This window comes from Eptatretus burgeri, chromosome 6 (assembly GCF_056783735.1).
Source record: "Eptatretus burgeri isolate ZD-2024b chromosome 6, Ebu_testis_v1, whole genome shotgun sequence".
In the NCBI taxonomy this organism is placed as follows: Eukaryota; Metazoa; Chordata; class Myxini; order Myxiniformes; family Myxinidae; genus Eptatretus; species Eptatretus burgeri.
Genome location: NC_140966.1, coordinates 45126442 through 45148727, shown reverse-complemented (window position 1 = coordinate 45148727; position 22286 = coordinate 45126442). Strand labels below are relative to the sequence as shown.

General features: G+C 38.7%; 1 protein-coding gene across 2 annotated transcripts in view; it reads right to left on the bottom strand.

The window, feature by feature from the left end:
* The window catches only part of LOC147024664 (protein sidekick-2-like), a 656949-nt gene that overhangs the window by 97053 nt on the left and 537610 nt on the right, over positions 1-22286 (bottom strand). For both annotated transcript variants that reach the window (XM_085884787.1, XM_085884788.1), the window contains exons 21-27: positions 4498-4689; positions 4172-4293; positions 3715-3824; positions 3472-3622; positions 2598-2991; positions 2133-2248; positions 1801-1990 (exon numbers count right to left, since the gene is read on the bottom strand). In XM_085884787.1, the coding sequence (XP_085740913.1) occupies positions 1801-1990; positions 2133-2248; positions 2598-2991; positions 3472-3622; positions 3715-3824; positions 4172-4293; positions 4498-4689 (1275 nt within the window). The remainder of the gene's footprint in view (positions 1-1800; positions 1991-2132; positions 2249-2597; positions 2992-3471; positions 3623-3714; positions 3825-4171; positions 4294-4497; positions 4690-22286) is intronic.

Genomic DNA, 22286 nt, shown 5'->3' with positions numbered 1-22286 from the left:
TCTGAAATTTGTAGAATTTGTTTCCACCTGAAAGTTGTGGGTTACGATATGTAAATAAAGGTGGAGAAAGTCTGATTTCATGCAATTTTATTCCAGGCTATAAGGCAACAAAAGGTGAAAAATTGGAAAAGGGGTTGCAGACTTTCTCTTGGCATTGGACATGCATTGATCCATTCCTTCAATTTTCATGTCAACCTTTCAGTAGCTGGTTTGGGTTTCATTGCACAAAACGTGAAGATGGGTAGTTTCTCCTCGTCCCCATTTCAGACGCAGCTTCTACATCAGCTGTTCCACCAATCTACTGGACCTTCGAGGTTATCTTCTGCTTAGGTTGTTCCGGCTGCACTGCAGATCTCACTTTGCTGCCACAATGGCATTTCCTACCGAGGTGGCTAATTTTTTTTTTTTTTTTTGCACATATGGCATTCCAACATCTGAACCTTTTGAACTTAGAGCTCCTTGAACTTTCGACTCCCTGGAGAAAAATCCAGCTGCTTGGGCATGTGGTGGTTTGAATAGCGGCTGGTAAAACGGCCGCGAGGGTTCAAAAGATTAATGACAAACATCGACCATGTGATTTTGTTTGCCACACCAGAAGCATTCCTTATCAGGTTGTCCAACCTTTGGACCTTTCATGAGGTTGACTGCGGATGGCGAGCTTTGAGATCCATCCCCCATCTCCATTGTATGGCATTCCGCCACTTCCATGCTGCCTGATATTTCCATCGCCTTCTCCAGTGTCAACTTATTCTCCATCAGTAGCTTCATAATCATGTTGCTGCTTTTCAAGCCACATACGAGCCTGTCCCAAAGTGCTTCAAATAATAAATTCTTAAACTCGCAATGTTCAAACAGTTTTTTCAACTCTTCTAAGAATGCATTCACATTTTCCCTGTCTCCATGAAAAAGGTTGTAAAACCGGTAGCGATCTGCAATCATCAATGGTTTCAGCGTGAGATGGTCTTTACCCAACTTAGTCAGTTGCTGAAATGTCTTTGTGGAGAGACCGTTTGGTTGAGTGAGACTTTTAAACAGTGAATACATCTTCAACCAAAACACTGTTGGCAGGATGGGTTCTTTTTTCAAATCCTCTAATGTTCGCTTCAAAATAGAACTCTAGTCGTTCAGTACATTCTTTTTAATCACCACCTTCTGCAAATTCACCTACCCTGCCAAACAAAGGCATATTGCAGGCAGATGTAACAAAGAAGTACTCACATGATTCCTTTTTCAGACTCCTGGGATGGTTGCAGTGGTTTCAGAATGAGTATTGCTCTCAAGTCCAATAGTCCATCCCAAAATAACCCTCATCCACATGTTGTGTTCATCTCAACACAGGGTTCTTTCAATGTCACAAACATTATTGCAATCCTAGTATATCTGCTGCATACAGTATCCATGACACCTGGCAGTGAACCTCAGGCCAACCGGAGACACATCTTCCCCACCTCCCTGTTCACCTGTGGTCCTTGCCATACATGCAATTGACGTCGCCACATCAGGCGTCGTAGAAACATTACAGGAAGCACTTGATTTGAACCCAGCCTCAACAGCTCAAAAGCAATTGCACTACTTATATGCCACCCCTGTTAGATTCACCATGTTGGCACACACATTTTACAATCCTTCAGTTATGATAAAGTAGCATACTGCATTAGCAATCTTGTTTCAGATGGAAAAAGTTGATTGAGCCACTGCTCAGTTATTGCCTGTACTTGAAACATTATCTCGTCTCATTATTGAACAAACATAACAGCAAGCAGTAATGTTGTGAAAAAATATTATCAGTGAATGACATACGATCCTCCATTGTGTGGCAGGTTACAGCAGGATCAGTAGGAACACCATCACCAACTTGTGTGTAAGCTAGAACTGTCAACTTATAAAGTGTGGCAGCTTGCAGACCAGAAACATTCACAATGGATTCCTGGGCTGCCGTTGCTACCGAGTCGAGAAGAGGTACTGGCTCAGCGGGGTTGCTGGTGAGGACCTGAGGAGATGATAAAAGGAGAGAGGAGAGCATTTTACTTTGGTGACCTGTGCTGAGAAGTTGTGAAAACGTGTATTTGGGAGGCAGATATAGGAGCTTGTGAGCATTTTGGTGTTCTTTGTCAAGCAAGATCATGTCTGACCTTATAGCCAAGGATCCAACCATTTTTACTTCCTTCAGGAATAGCACCCCAGGTGACAAGCAAGGTATGAGGTCCAGTTGCCACAACTGAGATGTTTTCAGGGCCAGCAGATGGAACTAAAGGAGATAATGTTCAAGCTTGTTTTATTCAATAAAAAATGTAAAACAGAAAAGCATGGTATTATCAACGACGTCATCACTGTGTTTGGATCATATTGAAGTGCACTGACAGAATATGTGAAATTACAAAGAGAGAGCAAGTGCAGTCAAATACGAGAGCAAATATTTCCCATTGGGTAGTACCATAAACCACTGTCTAAACAAGGCAGAGTGGAACAAACATGCAGATCCTTAAGTGTTCATTGATATCAATCTTCAACTCGAGTGAGGAAAACCTCGCCCGAGATCATGCTCCAATAAAGGAAATACTATAACTTAAAAAATTTTCTTCGACTATTACCCTTACCATCTTCACGTGTTCTTCCCCTCACAGGCTGGCCCCATGGTCCTGCACTGATGGAGTTGAAGGCCTGAATCCTCAGCTCATACAAGCTCCATGGCTGCAGACCCTCCAATTTCAATTCTCGTTCCAAACGGTCCGTCACCACCACCCACTGCACTTCAATCTTTGTCGATTTCTTTTTTCCAACCGGCTTCCTGGTCTCTCTTCGCACTTCTGTTGATCCAGACTTCTGCAGCCCACCGAGCTCATTTGACTGGCTGACCTTTCCTGCAAGTGCTATGCTTACCCAAGTCATTTCTGCAACATCTGGACGCCTGTTTACTGCTCTCAGATGTCTGTATTGTAAGCGGTATCCCACAGTGTCTGGGAGCGCATTGTATGAAGATTCTGGGAGAGGCTTGGGTATGGAGGATGATGTAAGATTAGTGATCAGAGCAAAGGGAACTTTTCATTATTTTGTAACCTTTTATGGATAATAGTGAATGGAAGAATATAGACCTCAAAGAATATGTATACTTTCGATTAGAACACCGAATATCTTGGGGTGTTAATGATACAAGGCATATTTAAATATTGATGTCGTAAATCATGGGTACAACCATTACATTTTATGACAATGACTCGCCCATGATAGGTGCCATTATGAAAGTTATTATGGGGTGTACATTAACCCTTTTTCCCAATCATTAGAATAACGTTGAAGGTGCTAATCATTCTGTGAAATCTGGTTGTGAAGATTTGAAGCAAGGGCTGTCACTGTCTCTATTGCCTAGTCCATAGAAGATTATGATGTGGATAAAATATTGAGTGATGTGCTCGGTTTTTATTCGCGAGTCAGGCTTAATGCTACAAGTTCTCCTCATATATGAGGTCTTACCGCCCAACGAAGAAGAAGAGAATTCTTGCCGGATGCATGCACACTTAAGTTTGCAGGAGCCATATATGGCGGAGCCTGAAGTGTCTGCACATGCCGTGAGGGATGGCTTGCAGGACTTGTGCCTACGATGTTTGTCTGTCGCATTCGGAACCTACATTCACACACAACACAGGTTAGAATTAGTGAGGTGTGAATATGTTGTGTGAGATTATGTAAGGCAGGTAGCTGAATGCATTTGCTGACCTGTAGTGAGTAAACGGAGCCAAGCCAGGCACCTCAATTGAGCGGGCATCTGGCCCACCTGCGAGCTCAAACACCTGTTGCCATCCTTCAGTCTCCTCTTCATGTTTAACCTGCAGGGAAATGGGTGCGTAAGCTTACTTCCTCATCACATTTCCTGAATGAACCGGATCAGCGTAATTATTATACTTATTAGATAGTAGCTAAAGATTGTTACCAATTTAGTGAAGGGCAAACGGATTCATATTTTGGTAAAGAACTACAGTATGTCTGCCTTTCCATGCAACTACACCTAGGTTACCATTAGAGAGTTTTGCATACCTGGTGTCTACTCGTATATGAACATTTTATGGACATCTTTGAGGAAGCAGACAAAATTATGGAAAATAAAACCAAAACCTAGAAACTGATGTGCTGATCAATAGTTTTCTCTTGTGGCCTGATAGCTCTTATGACCCACCTCTGCCTCTACAAGCCACCTGGAAACAGAGGTCTTGCCTCCGTAACCAGCGCGAAACTGTAGTATGACTGAGTGTGGCCCGATATTAGAGATAGCCAGGTTTGTTGGAGCACCAGGAAGTTCTGTGGGAGATGGAAGTATACCAGAATATCACAATAGATTGATGGTGAATTGGACGAAGAGCACAGGTGGGTACGGCGAATGCTGGCTTTATTATTTTGTGTTTTCGTGTCCAAATCACCATGGGAGAGGTTTGTGTTTAAGCTTCAGTTGCTAGGTGGCAGGCTCGAGTCCGATCATTGGTTTTCCTGTCTCTTCTCTCATACCAGGGGGTACACCAGAAGAGATTGTGGCGCTGGAAGGTGGACCCTGCCCGATGACAGTCTGAGCAGAAACTGTGATGGCATAGATGATGAGGGGGCTGAGACCAGTGATGATGAGGTCTCTTGCTGAGCTTGGCAGCATCCGGTTCTCCAAACTCCCAGGTTGCCCTGGCTGTTCCCATGACACGTGGTAACCTGCCCACAAACAGCAAATAAATCATGTTAAGATTTTGTGATTTTGCAAACAAAAATGATTATTTTTCTTCAAGATTTACACAAGAACAGTCAAGGGATTTACCAATATCTGAGAGTATCTATGATGGAGGTGAGGAAGGGAAGTTCGAGGAGATCACAGAGATGTGGAGCAAGTAAAGAATCAGCTCCGAAAGCAAAGAGAAGGCCTTTAAGATTATTGGAATCTCTCACAATGAAAATCAGTCTCTGGGTCCATCACTTTTACATCGCAGACAGGTCAGTGGTCTCGCTGTTTTCTATCACCTCCTTTCTGGTCTTGCACCTTTCTAGTCTTTCCCGTTATCTGTCCGACTCTCCCCCCCCGCCCCCCACCAACTCCAGGTACTTTGCAGAGTGCACACAATCTACCTGTAATCCCATTCTGGTGAAACTCCCAAAACCCAGACTCACTGCTCACCTCTACTCACTTGTTCCTCTTTTCACCACCTATGGAACCACTTTCTGAGTCTCTGAAATATCATTCTTCCCTTCCAAAGCCCACCTCTTTCCAAGTTTTCAGTTTTTCCATCCTGCGAGTTTACACCTGTATCAATATTGTTTCCCAATTGTGTCCTTACAAAGCCCCCTTCTTCCAAACATCCCTTATTTATCCAAGTCTGCCTCTAATTTGTCCTTTAACCCAGGTGTTGGTGTATTTTGTTCCATTACATTCTGATCCATTCTATACTAGAGCTTCTCCACAAGCCTCAAAATTGTATACAAAACGAGAAAATCGAAATAAAAAAATCTCACCGAGCTCTGTTTCATGCTGTGGAAACTCAGGCTTTTGGGATCAATGACATTTCCAGTGATGAAGCTGAGTCTTTAGGTCTCTCACTCTATCACCACAGGCAGATCAGTGGTCTTTCTGTCTTCTACTATCTCCGCTCTGGCCTTGCCCACCCAGCTGTGTTTGTGCTCTGCCCCCCCTCCCTATATTTACGCAGGGTACTCAAGGTCCACCAAAAACCCCTTCTGGTGAAACTCCCAAAACCAAGCATCACTGCTCACCTTCACTCTTTCATTCCTCTTTTTTACCGCCTCTGAAACAAACTCTCACACTCTCTTCAATCCCACTCTTCCCTCCAGGTATTCAAAACAGCTGTTAACCACCATCTCATATCTTCCCCCATCAAAAACCATGAGCTTTTCTACCCCCATTAATCCAACCTGAATCCACCTCCTTCAAATAACCTGCTTTCTTTCCTGTAAGTCTCTGCAGTGTCCATCTTGATTACCCCGTGTACCCCTATCCATCCCTCTACCTTCCACAGATCTCCTCATGTCTCTGTTCCCCACTGTTTTGTGCTTCCCTCTCCCACACTCTTGTCTCCTGCTCCCCTTGTTATATGTTATGTGTATTATCTCTTATACGAGCCTCGACAAAGCATACAAAAGTAGAACGACAACTTTCGACATCACCAGTATGCCTCCACCCACATTATTACATCATTATACATACTTGTACCAAGTTTGATTAAAATCTCTGAACCCAGACTTAAAATATTAAATAATACTGTCTGCCAGGCCATGCATCCGATCAGGTTGAAATTTAAAAAATATATTCCACATGTCAACTCGACCATAACTGTGACGTTTCACATCGATTGATGAAGCGGTTCATGAAAAATATATTTTTAAAGAATTTTGTTCAAACCAATATGGCTGCCAGACAATCTGACCTATTAATTATTTGTGAACATACTAGTATCTCCTAGGCTTGGGGAACATGTAAGTGAAGTTTCCCCTCGATCTGACAAGCTGTTCTGGAGAAGAATATTGTCAACCATTTATTCTTCAACAAATCATAGCTGCCAAACCATGTGACCTATGACATCATAGGTGGAGAACTTTTTGTTCCTCATGGATAGGTGATTATACCTGTAATGTTTCGCCTTGATCTGTTCAGCTGTTACAGAGAAGAAGATTTTTGAAGGTTATATGTTAAAAACAATATGGCTGCCGAACCACCTGACCGATGAGATCATCAATTTTTTTGCCAATTACAATTTAGCCCAAGATAACCCTCAAAACTTTTCACACTGATCGGATAAAGCGTTTGACACTTGCAATTATGATATCATAATGAAGCCACCTATGACATCATCAAACAAATTACAGTTCTTTCCCTTGGGTTGTACTTCACATGTGGCAAGTTTCAATTTTTTTATGGACTGTTTCGGAGATACAAAGGTCCAAAGTTTTTCTTTTTTCCAAAATGGCTGCCACACCACATGACCTATGACATCATAGTTATCACACAAACATTCTACATGAGTAGTCACATCTATGGTCAAAATTTTGTGAAATTTTTGGTGTGGAGAAGAAAACCATGCCGCCCCGCTTCAATCGGATACCTGACCCACGATGTCCTCTTTATCAAATCAAATTGAGAATGGGTGGCCGATCGGATTTTTGGAGTTTCACGTTGATCTTATAAGGTTTTGTGTCCAACATGGCTTCGAGACCATGTGACTGATGATGTTGAAATTTTCAAAAAAAATATTCCCAATGCCAAGTTGATCATATTGAAAAAATTTCCCCTCTGAAACAGCTTAGCCTTTTGATGGGAGGCTTTGCAGTTATGATCCACTGTGCTTGCTGCATACATTTGACTTAAAAATGACATCATCAGTCACAGGGTGTGGCCTCCATTCACTGGTTTCACATTGGTTTCAAGGAAAGTATTAAAAAATTATATTTCGGCAACCACTATCACGATCGATGTGAATCTTTATAGTTGTGATCCACTGCCCTTGGATATGTAACACAACATGTTTCATATTGATCAGTTAGGTAGTTTTGGAGAAAAAGGTTTAAAAAAAACTTCTGTTTTCAAACTAACATAGCTGCCAAACCACACGATCTATGGCATTGAAAATTTGGTTTCTGCCTAGGATTGGGTAGAGGATTACATGTGTGAAGTTTTGTTTTGATTGGATAAGGTTCATTTTTCTATGTAATATAGCTGCCACACCACGAGACCTATGACATCATAATTTCCCCACTCTATACAGTTATACTGTTCGATGATATTTTGTAAATTTTGCTTCGATCGGATAAGCAGTTCCAGAGAAAACTTTATTTAATATTTTTCTTCAATCCAATATGGCCACCGAACCACGTGACATCAATTATTCAACAACCTCGCATCCCCAGCTCATGGTGAACAGGTCTGTGAAGTTTCCCCTCAATCTATCTCGCTGTTCTGGAGAAGATTTTTGAAGGTTTTAGGATAAATCCAAGATGGCTGCAAGACCATGTGACCAATGATGGCATAGTCAAAACTTTATTCAGCATGGTGAATTGATCATTTGGGGGCAGTTTCACTTGGATCTGTAAAGCAGTTCTGGAGAAGATTTTTTCTTTTCTTTTTTAAAAAACAATATGACTGCCAAACCATGTGATGGATGACGTCAAAATTTTTTTCTGTGTTCACATATTTCCCTAGATGAACACAGAAATTTTCATACTGATGGGATGAAGCGTTCTACATGTCGAATTTTCACCGGGATACCATTTCACTGATGATTTCAGTCAAATCAACTTATTCCCCATGCAGAATAGTTGGCAGATGCCAAGTTTCAATATTTTCCATGATGTGGTTTCGGAGATACAGAGGTCCAAAGTTTTTTCTGTTTTTTTTTTCAACATGGCTGCCACCCCACGTGACCTATGATGTCATAATTATCATTAAAAAAATTATACGTGGTGAGTCGCATCGGTGGTCGAAATTTTGTGTCAAACGGATAAGCAGTTGCAGAGAAAGCAGAGAAAATTTGTATGCACGTACGTACGTTCGGACGGACGGACGTATGTACAGACAATCCGAAAACATAATGCCACCATCGACATCATCACTGGAGGCATAAAAAAAAAATAAAAAAAAAATAACGGGAATGCATCGATGGATATGCCTCTGCCCATATTAAATGTAAATGTCAGCCCACTGCTATGTTGGATCCCCAATTGAAGGTCATGTGAAAAATTAAAAGTCAGATGAGAGAGAGAAAAGAGATAAGTATAACAAAGAATATCAGATGCTTCAAACTCGAGTAAAAGTCTGCAAAAATATTTTCAAAGGGCACATGACCTTTGACTTGTTGAATCCAAAATCTAATAAGTCCATCTTTGCATCATCTTACATACATGTACCAATTTTGGTCAAAACCCTTCAGTGGTTCGCAAGTTATTGCGGTTATGAAAATCTGCTCTGCACACGTGCATGCTGGGACCTACAGCCACACGGACAACTCAAAAACATAATGGCTTTGGTTGCTGAGGCATTAAAAAAAATGACGATAAAGCTCCAGGATCAGATAATATGCATCCAAGATTATTGAAGCAGGTAGCAGAGCAGATAAACATGACATCAGTGGATAACCTTAACAGCTCATTGGTGACAAGTATGAGAGGATTGGAGAGTAGTAAATGTCACACCATTATTAGCCCACGCTCGCGAAGTGAAAAGTGGGGTAAAGCGATTGGTCCCATACGTTCGTACTTGTGTGTCTGCATTTTGTTATTCCCTTTTCTCTGGAACCGCTTATTATCGGATTGACAAATTTTTCACCATATGTGCGACTACTCATGTATAATGGTTTAGTGATAATGATGTCATAGGTCATGTTTTGAGGCAGCCATGTTGGAAAAAGGGAGAAATGTTGGACCTCTGTATCTCCGAAACTGCTGCATGGAAAAGAATTGAAACTTGGCACCTGTCAAGTACTCCACATGATGAATAAGTGTTTTTTTATGGTCATAGGTGCCTTTGTTATGACGTCATAATTGCATACATAGAATTCTACATCCAATCAGAATGAAAATTTTTGAGGGACATCGACAGATAAATCAGTCAACAGAAAAAAACAAAATGATGATGTCTTCGGTCACATGGTTCGGCAGCCATATGAAAAAAGAAAAAAACCCTATAATCTTCTCCGAAACGGATGTATAGATAAAGGAGAAACTTTACAGGTATGATCACCTATCTATGAGGAATAAAAAGTTTCCCACCTATAATGTCATAGGTCACATAGTTTGGCAGCCATATTGGATTTACCCAAAAACCTTTAAAAAAAATATTGTCCAGAACGGGTGGACAGATCAAGGGGATCCTTCACAGACATGTTCCTCAAGCTTTGAGGATACCAGGGTGTTCATGAATAATTGATAGGTCATATCGTTTGGCAGCCATATTGGATTGAAGGAAAATATTTCAACCATGAGCACCAAGGAGCTTTCAAAATACCTCTGGGATAAAGTTGTGAAAAGGCACGGATCAGGGGATAGGTATAAAAATATTTCAAAGGCCTTGAATATCCCATGGAGCACAGTCAAGACAATCATTAAGAAGTGGAAGGGTATGGTAGCACCAAGACCTTGCCAAGATCAGGCCGTCTCTCCAAACTGAATGACCAAGCAAAAGGTAATTGATCAGGGAGGCCACCAAGAGGTCAATGGCAACTTTGAAAGAGCTACATGCCTTTATGGCAAAGACTGGTAACTGTGTGCACGTGATAATATCCTAAGCACTCCATAAATCTGGCCTGTGTGGTAGGGTGGCAAGGAGGAAGCAATTACTCAAAAAAGCCCCCCTGAGTACCGTTTGTGGTATGCAAAAAAAAAAAAAAAACACTCCGGAGTTTCTGAAGCCATGTGGCAAAAGATTTTGTGATCTGATGAAACCAAAATGGAACTTTTTGGCCAATATGCAAAACGTTATGTTTGGCACAAACCAAACAGCACATCAGCCCAAGAACACCACCCCTACTGTGAAGCATGGTCATGGCAGCCTCATGCTATGGAGATGTTTCTCATTATCGTGGACTGGGGCACTGGTCGGGAAAGAAGGGAAAATGGATGGAGCACAATATAGAAAAATCCCAAGGAAAATTGCTGTCCTCTGCAAGAAAGCTGAAAATGAGACTTTGGTTCACATTTCCGCATGACATTGGCCCGAATCATGCAGCCAAAGCTACAATGGAGTGGCGAAGGAACAAAAAGATAAATGTCCTGAAGTGGCTCAGTCAGAGCCCCGACCTAAATGCAATCCAAAATTTGTGGCATGACTTGAAGATTGTTGTCCACCAACGCTATCCATGCAACTTGACTGAGCTTGAACAGTTTTGCACAGAAGAATGGACAAATATTGGCCAATCAAGGGGTGCAATGTTGGTAGAGACATATACCAACAGGCTCACAGCTGTAATTGCCGTCAAAGGTGCTTCCACCAAGTATTAACTCAGTGTTGTGGACACTTATCCAACCAAGATATTCCAGTTTTGTATTATTAATTCATTTTCTGAAATTTTCACTTGGAAGTTGTGGGTTACGATGTGCAAAATACAGGTGGTAGAAGTCTGATTTAATGCTATTTAATTCCAGGCTCAAAGGCAACAAAATGTGAAAATTTTGAAACGGGGTGGAGACTTTCTATAGGCACGGTATGTGTGTGTGTATGTGCGTGTGTACGTGCGTGCGTGCATGCGTGCGTGCGTGTATATCTACTATACTAAAAAAATAGAATATCTTTGAATGTATGTGTGTTTGTTGTTCGTCCTTTATAGGCGGCCGAACCGTTGGATGGAATGAGATGAAACTTGGCATTAGTGATCCTTGGGACATGAGAACGGACATGGGTGGGGGGGGGGGTTCAAACTCAAGGTCAAAGGTCACGGGGTCAAGGGGTCAAGGTCACCGGGTAACTTCAATTTCTCAATTTCATCCCATCGAGACGGGACCAATGCCATTCGACAGATAGTCAAAATTAAATGACACAGTTCATTGACGGCATTCCCTTCCGACTTCCGGTTTTCGAGTTATGACGTCAAAAATTGACTAAAACGTCAATTTTTCATGTTTGTTTGTCCTTTATAGATGGCCAAACCGTTGGATAGAATGAGATGAAACTTGGCATATGTGATCCTTGAGAATGGACATAAAGGGATCAAGGTCAAGGTCAAGGTCAAAGGTCACGGCGTCAAGGTCACCGGATAACGTCAATTTCTCAATTTCATCCGATCGAGACGGGACCAACGCCATTCAACAGATAACTGCACCCGCCCATGGGTGGGTACTTTGCTAGTACATACTATATATATATATATATATATATATATATATATATATATATATATATATATATATATATATATATATATATATATATATATATATATATATATACACATATAAAAACATGCACACATATATATGTACACATATATGTATATATATATATATATATATATATATATATATATATATATATATATATATATATATATATGAATATATATACATATTTATGTACACATATATGTATACATATATGAATATATATATACATACAAACATATATATATATATATATATATATATATATATATATATATATATATATATATATATATATATATATATATATATATATATATATATATATATATATATATATATATATATATGAAGACCACAAGGGGAAAAGCGGTGATGTCACTTTTTATAAGTTTCAGGGTTATTGCACCTGCCAATAGTTGGCAACATAAGGTTTCTTGTCACAATATTACGTTAACAAATAACCAGGGGTGTCACAAAATTTATATGGTATAAAGTTTAGCCGTGCAATGAAAAAACAAGTGTTGTCAAAGCTGAACAAGTGGAAACCCAGAGTTGTCAGTACTTTACTCCTGGTTATCTCCCTTTCATTCATGTTAACTGTTCCACCATAATATTCAGAGTTGAGAAACTAAAAAATGAAAGGTTGTAAAACTTTCACAGCATAAACTCTGAGCACTCCAATAGCCTATTTGGCAATATCATGGATCTATTATTTTTGATCACAGCTTTTGTGTTCTGCAAAGTATTAAAATTAAAGTTTTCACTCAGATAAGATTGGCTTTCTGCGTCATTCATGTTAACTGTTCCATCATAATATTCAGAGTTGAGAAACTAAGTTATAAAAGGTTGTAAAACTATCACAGCATAAACTCTGAGCACGACAATGGCCTATTTGGTTATATCTTGGGCCCCGTAGTTGGTGCATATCGTGGTTCAAGCCTGGTCAAACCTTTATTGTGACTTTTATGGGACCCACGCCGTGGCTTACTGGTTAGCGCGTCTGAGTACCCGTCCTCATTCGATGTATCCACCGCCCAATCAACCTGCTTAGGTATATGAGGGAGTCACATGAGGTGACTTCGGCTATCGCGGGGGTGGTTAATGTTGAAAAAAATAATCTGTGATCACCAAAGTCATGTAATATATGCTAATAACCAACAAGCATGAATTTGCTACACATTCTGGGTTAAAATTGCATGGCAATTATTAAACAAGGGAATAACCAGTGATGTCAGTTTGCAACATTGATTCGTTCTTTGCTCTTAAATTAAATAACACAGAAGCTTGGCAAATGCTACATGCTTAATTTGATCGGCTAATGATCACTCTTCCTTTTACTGGAAAAGAAATCGATATGACAGTTATTAAACAGTCCACCAAAGTCTTGAAACTTTGTTTTTCAGTTTCTTCAAAATTGACTTATCCTGACATCTCTGATTTTCCCCTTGTGGTCTTCATATACATTACATATATACATAGATATACATATATATATATATATATATATATATATATATACATATATATATATACACACAAATATATATATACATATATATATATATATATATATATATATATATATATATATATATATATATATGTAACCGGGCGTAGTGGCGTGTGCCTGTAATCCGGCTACTCGGAGGCTTGGGTTGGAGGATCGCTTGAGGACGGGAGCTCTGCGCTGGGCCGCGATATGAGAGGGTGTAGGGGAGCCCGGAATCATGGAGAAACCTAATCATTATCCCTGTGTCGTAAGAGGCGACCAGGGTTGCATCAGGAAGGGCATCCGGCATAAAACCTGTGCCAAATCAGTATGCGGATCATAACGGATGATCCGCTGTGGCAACCCCTAACGGGAGCAGCCGAAAGACAAACAACAACATATATATATATATATATATATATATGTATTTAGATAAATATGTATTTAGATAAATATGTATTTAGATAAATATGTATTTAGATAAATATATATATATATATATATATATAAAATATATACATATTTCATATATATGGCTGTTGTTGTCTTAATGGTTTTGGTGGTTGGCTTGGGATCCTCAGGTCCTGAGTTGAAATCCCACTCAGCTGTTGAATTAATACCAGGTGGGATTGACTCTGCCTGTCATGCTTCCGAGGTCAGCAAAATGGATGCCAGCTTGCTGGTATCCTGCATCGGAGTGGTGACCCATCCAGGATTGTGCCCAATAGCCAAGGAGACTGCTTCAACAGCACCAATGCTCTGCTCAGAGTATGGTCTCAATGGTTGGATATACATATATATATATACATACATATATACATATATATATACATATATATATATATATATATATATATATATATATATATATATATATATATATATATATACATACATATATATACATATATATACATATATATACATATATATACATATATATACACATATATATATATATATATATATATATATATATATATATATATATATATATATATATATATATATACACACATATATATATATATATATATATATATATATATATATATATATATATATATATATATATATATATATATATACACACATATATACATATATATACATACATATACATATATATATATACACACATATATACATATATATACATACATATACATATATATATATACACACATATATACATATATATACACACACATATATACATATATATACATACATATACATATATATATATATATATATATACATATATATATATATATATATATATATATATATATACATATATATACATATATATATATATATATATATACATATATATATATACATATATATATATACATATACATATATATATATACACATATATACATATATATATATATATATATATATATATATATATATATATATACATATATATATATACATATATATATATATACATATATATATATACATACATATATATATATACATACATATATACATATATATACATATATATATATACATACATATATACATATATATATACATATATATATATATATATATATATATATATATATATATATATATATATATATATATATATACATATATATCCACTCTAAAGCGCGGGGAAGATCAGGCGGGAGAATCAGGCGGGAAAAGTCCGCGCAGGCTCCGCAAGAGCTTTTGTTCTTGCAATCCTGCGTGCGTTCCTGGACGGTTTCCACCGCGGAAATCATCGCCGTGTGGTCCGTGGTGGACGGCGTTCATAAGTGCGGGTAGTGGCGAAGATGGTGGTGGTTGTTGTGGTGAGGGTTGGACGTGGTTGTTTGGTGGTTGGCGGGCGTCGTTTGAGAATGGCGGGTGAGGCGATGCTTGCAGGGTTGGGTTGTGGAGGTGAAGGTAGTGGCGGTTTGGTGGAGTTGTTCGGGGGCGTTGTTGATGGTGGCTTAATGGTCGAAAATAACAATAGAGAAAGAAAAATGGCTAACTCAAAGCGTCGCAGCCCGGATGAATGACACATATTCCCTCTATACAACGGGTTTGGGCTAACTACACATGGACTTACCGAAATATCTCACTTGAGGACTCTTTATGGTGTAATGCGAATTTCCTCAACTGTAACAATAGCATATTCAGGATCGCCTTTAAATGTATTTGTCATCATAGCATATTCAGGATCGCCTTTAAATGTATTTTCACTTAAAAATATTTCTGAGTGATGTTTTTCACATGAAGTAGTGTGTGCTTCATCTTATCTTGACAAAATAAAAAAAATAGGCAAATAGTTCTGAAATTTAGTCACAAACAATATTGTTCTGAGTATTAAAAATCTGCATTGAAGAGGGAAACTTACACAACATATTGATGTCATTAATGTGAACTTCTCTATTGGAAGGCCAGTACACAGGAAACCAACGCATGTCAATGAGTGTGTAAACTCAAGCATATGTCACGCTAGGGGGCATAACTGTACCGTCCCAAGCACGCTGATGTTCAGAGCGAGAGCAATTGTTTGTTCCTCCCTGAATGGCACACAAAGAGAAATAATTCGAAAAGATGTATTTTAATTAGAAATGGGTGTGCAGGAGCGAGTTAACTCATTTTATGAAACCAGTGAACTGGAAGTAAACGGAGGGATTGGAAGGTGCCTTCACTACATGTTAGTGGGTAAATTATGCTTCAAGTGAACAAGTGAGAGATTAAAATGTTGTGGCAGGTGATTAGATGCCAGGCAATTGAACTACTATTTCAACAAATTAAGGTTAAATTCTTTCCTGAGCAAGTATGTATATGTATGTATATATGTATATATATATATATATATATATATATATATATATATATATATATATATATATATATATATATATATATATATATATATATATATATATATATATATATATATATATATATATATATATATATATATATATATATATATACAGATATACAACTGATATACATACATGACTGGTGTTGGCTTAATGGTTAGGGTGGTGGGCTTGGAATTCTAGAATATTGAGTTTAAATCCCACTCGGCTGTTGAATTAATACCAGGTGGGGTTGACTCTGCCTGTCATCCTTCTGAGGTCGGCAAAATGAGTGCCAGCATGCTGGTATCCTGTGTTGGAGTGGCAACCTGCAGAGGATTGTGCCCAATAGCCAAGGAGAGTGCATAGGCAGCACCGATGCTCTGCATAGAGTATGGCCCCAATGGATGGATATATGGATATACATACTGTACATATTGTTGAGATTCTGTCTTCTTGAGTGGAAAAAGAGATACTCTCATAGTGTAAGGATAGTTATTTCCAAATATTTCGTTGAGTTAAGTGTCCGAAGTTCATGTAAGCAGATACAGTGGCTTGCAAAAATATTCAACCCCACCAATAATGCCACATTTAGATAAATAATGAATTATGTAGAAACAATTTTTCGAAATGAACTTTTTTTATAGATAACTGAAGAGATCAACCGAAATACTGTTATAGCTGAAGAAGGATACATGTCAGGAATAACTGCAAAAAACATGTACAACTCAAAATTCACTGGTTGTAAAAGTATTCATCCCTTATATCAGTACTTGGTGGAAACACCATTTACAGCAATGACTGTTATGAGTCTTTTTGGTAAGTCTCTACCAGCTTTGCACAGTGAGATGGTGAAATCTTTGGCCATTCTTCACGTGAAAATAGTTCTGTTCTGCCAAGTTTGATGGGGATTGTCGATGGACTGCAATCTTCATTTCTCACCATAAATGTTCAATTGGGTTCAAGTCAGGGCTTGGACAGGGCCACTCAAGAACATTTATTTTCTTCTCATTCAGCCACTCCAATGTGGATTTCGTTTTGTGCTTCGGATCATTGTCCTTCAGAAATGTGAATCTCCTTTCCAGTTTCAGATTCATGGCTGACTCAAGCAGGTTTTCATCAAGGATGCTCCTGTACTTTTCACCATCCATTGTCCCTTCTATCCAGACAAGCTTGCCAGTCCTGCTGATGAAAAACATCCACACAACACGTTTCTGCCACCACCATGCTTGATAGTAGGGATGGTGATGACTGAATGATGTGCAGTGTTAGGCTTGCGCCGAAAGTAACACTTTGAATTTGGACCAGAAAGTTCAATTTTTGTCTCGTCTGACCACAAAACGTTTCTTCACATGCCTGCAGTATCAGTACGATGCTTTTTCACAAACTCCATATGAGCTTTTAGATGCATCTTTTTCAGTGCTGGCTTCTTTCTTGCCACATGTTCATAGAGGTTAGCTTTTTGAAGGGAACGGGATATTGTTAATTGATGAACACACGACCCCCCCCCACCCCCCATCTCAGACATAAAGAAGCCCTGCAGATATTTCAGTCATTGGTGGATTTCCAGTGACAACCTGAACAAGTTTCCAGTTTGCGTGGCTGCTGAGTTTGGAGTGGCAACCTGATCTGGGTGGAGTCTAGTTGGCATATGATACATGTTCCACTTCATAATGATGGATTTCATCGTACTCAAAGGGATAATGAAGGGCTTTGAAATCTCCATATACCCCTCTCCTGAATGATGCTTCTCCACCCCTTTATGTCTGACTTCTTTGGAAAGCTACTAGGTCGTCGTGTTTGCCTTATTGGTTGACCAAGTGAGTTGCACCTTAAAACTTCTTAGATAAGTGGGGGAGCTTAATTTTTCAGTTAAACTAATAATTACATACAGGTGAAACCCATTAAATGTATTTTGTAATCTTTCAAACAAATAATTTGCTCCTGACGTGATTCACAGTTAATGAAGCAAAGGGTTGGAATACTAAGGCAACTGAGAATCATCTAAATTTTCTCTGTTAATCTAACTGATTCACATTTTATCTGCATTTTTAAGCTTTATCACTTTGGAGGAGTTTGTGAATACTCTACACATTAAGTTTGATTTGAAAGCATCATGAAACGAGTAAAAAAGACATCAAATGTCATGGCCCCCATTTTCTTAGTAATTTTGCTGTGTGGAGTTAAAGGGCTCACCCATATTTATGTACAACTAAAATGGTCACCAGTCTACCAGTTCGCCATTTTGATCAGATCGCAAAATAAAGTAAGGGGTATGTGAATGCTATCATGTACTGTGCTTTTCTCAAGTTTGAACAAAATCGGACCATGCATGTCTGAGAAATGGTTGGGGACACATTTAAGTAACAAAATGGCCACCAGTCGGCCATATTGGATCTGATCTCGAAAAAAAGATGTGCTTAGGGAAGCCATCATTCATTATGTGGGTGCCAAGCTTGAACAACATGGGTAAATGCATATACGAGAAATGGTTGAGGATGGGTTCAACACCGGGTTATTAAAAAAACTAAAATGGCTGCCAGTCTATGAGTCGGCCATCTTTAATCAGATCGCAGAATGAAGTTAGGTGCAAGTGTATGCCATTGTTCTGTTCTTGCATATGGCAGCTTGGCTGCCTGGTGGCTATCATTTCTTTGAAGCACAGCTATGTTGCAGATGCTGTACTCCTCTACCAGTACACTGGTACTCATTTTGCCAACCTCGGAAGGACAACAGGCTGAGTGATCCCCACCTGGTGTTAATTCAGCATCCAATGGGGCTCAAAGTAAGGACCCTACGATCCTAAGCTAGCCGCCCAAGTTGCGAAGCAAACACCAGGCTTTATGCCATTGTGTACTGTGATTGTGCCAAGTTTGAACAAAATTGGACCATGCATGTCAGAGAAATGGTTGGGGACACGTTTAAGTAACAAAATGGCCACCGGTCGGTCATCTTGGATATGATTTTAAAAAAAATGACGTGCATATGTAAGCCATCATTCATTATCTGCGTGCCAAGTCTAAACAAGATCAGTAATTCATGTCCGAGAAATGGTTGATTCAGTAACAATTGTCTGGGTGCCAGACGGATGGTTGTTCTGTGTGAATTATGCGGCTTTACCGTGTGAGACATAATCCACGACGATGCTCACCATAACAGTCAGGAGGTGTGTCTGATGTATAAATGACGAATTTGGTCATCATCGGTTAGATATTTATTGGTATAGCATCCTGATGAGGACAGATAACCCTGAAATCTGGATCGATGGTTCAGTTTGATGTTTAACTGACGATGACCATATAATCTTTGTCTCTTTGACAGAGTCACTGGGCCGAAGGCTCTGTGTTGGAGGCGACGCTTTGGTGTGGACTGTGTCCAATGAGTATCAGCGGAGTGCTCGTCACACTCCTTATGTTTGAAGATATATATATATATATATATATATATATATATATATATATATATATATATATATATATATATATATATATATATATATATATACATATATACATATATACACATATACACTAACAGCTATCTGAGGTTCCCAACAGACTCCCTGGAATCGCAGGCCAGCGCACATGGATAACTCTGTCACATATGGTTAGCGGGTCGTGAACCGATCGTGAACATCAATAACTCAAACCACGTGATTTAGGGTCCTCTGTCTAATATTGGTTACCTAAAAATAATCACGTGACCTAATTACCGGGTGACACGCCCTTGGTACGCCTTGTCTGAACCAGATTACCATACCGGATCAGATGCAGCCGAGCGACAATAAAGTCCTGGCAAGGCTAGGACACGGACCATGCTGGATCAATGAAAGAAAAGACAAAAACGAGCTGGGAACATTTCTCCATCAGCATTTATGACAGGCAGGAGAGGAAAAATATGTGGCACAGTGAATAGATTTATTGTTATTTGTAAGCAGGGATAGAAAGAAATGTGTGATGTGACAATAAAACAAGCAACTTACTAAAGTAGACACAGAGCAGACTTATCCCGATATACTTATTCTTTACTCTTAACTTAAGCAAGGACAGATGAGATGACACACACACACACAAAAACACACACACACACACACACACACACACACACACACACACACACACACACACACACACACACACACACACACACACACACACACACACACACACACACACACACACACCCCAATGAAGAGGAGATAAAGAGCAAAAAGGAGAGGAGATGAGGCTAACGGTCTCATAAGACCTTGCACGATTGACCGACAGTTAACATGAATGAAAGGGAGATAACCAGGAGTAAAGTACTGACAACTCTGGGTTTCTACTTGTTCAGCTTTGACAACACTTGTTTTTTCATTGCACGGCTAAACGTTATACCATATAAATTATGTGACACCCCTGGTTATTTGTTAAAGTAATATTGTGAGAGGAAACCTAATGTTGCCAACTATTGGCAGGTGCAATAACCCTGAAATTTATAAAAAGTGACATCTCTGGTTTTCCCCCTGTGGTCTTCATATATATATATATATATATATATATATATATATATATATATATATATATATATATATATATATATATATATATATATATATATATATATATATACTGTATATGTTGTTTGTTTGTTCTTTAAGACAGTACACATTTTCAAAACTCGGCCAATTTCTCCAAAATCAAAATTTGCTGCAATGCATTATTTTCATCACCAGAAGATCACTGTCACAATAAAAATTCAATTCTTATCAAATTGATGAAAAAACATGAAATAACTGCTCTTTTCTGTGTGTTGCTGGGTGAATGCATGAAATGTTGGGTGAATCTGTTTGTAAATCCTGTGCAGTATTCAATTGCTCAGTGCTGAGTGTGGTTTCAGTGTTCGTTCTACATCTCTATTTCACTTTTTTTTTGAATTGCAGTTGGATGTTTTTGCCTTTCATTTTGGTCCATAAATGGATGAATGACATTGGAATTTAGATTTTTTGCCCTTTACTTTAGACCATAATTGGATTCATGACATTGGAATTTCGATTTTTTTGTTTCATAAACTTCTTGTTCTACACGCTATGTTCCATGAGTTTTGGGTCAGTGGCTCACTGATTGGCCCAAATATTTTACAATTAGCCTAGCCAGGTCAATATCCCACTAGTTCTGGGGTAAGGCCAAGAATGGGGATATTTTATCCAGCGTATCAGCGATAACTCCCAGATGTGAGCTTTGATCGTGATTATTTTTGATGAATCACGTGATCTTTAACGTCCACCAGAAATCTATGCTAACAGTTGGGTCATCAAATCAACATCCCATCCAATGGAAAGCATACTCAATGATGTAATGCCCTGCTTGTGAAACACCAATCTGACAGTATATAGAGAACTGAACTCAGAACAAACAGCTCAAGGATATCTGCGCTTCCTCTGCACCATCATTTCGGACAATGCATTTCGCTTTTCATGTTCAGACGTGATTGATTGCTGTAGTGAGCCAGCATCTTTCATGCCTTCATATCTATTTTATTAATAGTTTTTGAATGCCAAGAGCTAATGTTTTATTTCTTTAATGCTCCACTATCTATGTGATATTTTATCTCTGATTAGCTGTATGAAGCAATATGCATCCAATAACGTATTCCGATTTATTTTGCCCATTTCCTGTTTTTTTTTTTTTACATTTAACTGGAGGCAATGGCATGCATCTCATGAAGGACAAAGATATTCGGAGACATCCCAGTATTTTTACGACAATTAAAAATCCATTTCTGGACAACGGACGATCTCAAAATTATGAGCCGTCCTCAGATAGGAACACCAAACAGGCAAACGCAAATATTCTCCGTTTTGTTGATGTTTTGGTGACATTTAGTCCCCCTGCTTAGAATGCAGATTGAAAGCACTCCCTCAGGCCATTTACAAGGAAAACAGAATGAAATTAGTAAGTGCACAGAGTGACAGAATCATACACTGAATGCACATTTCCATGTAGACACTTCAGGCACCAGCTCCAGATATTCTTTTGGTGACTCTATCCATCAAAGTCATTTGAGGTCATCCATGCACAGAAGATCTGTGCATTTGCGTTCATTTTTTGAATGAAACTAATAATTTGTATCCATGCTCT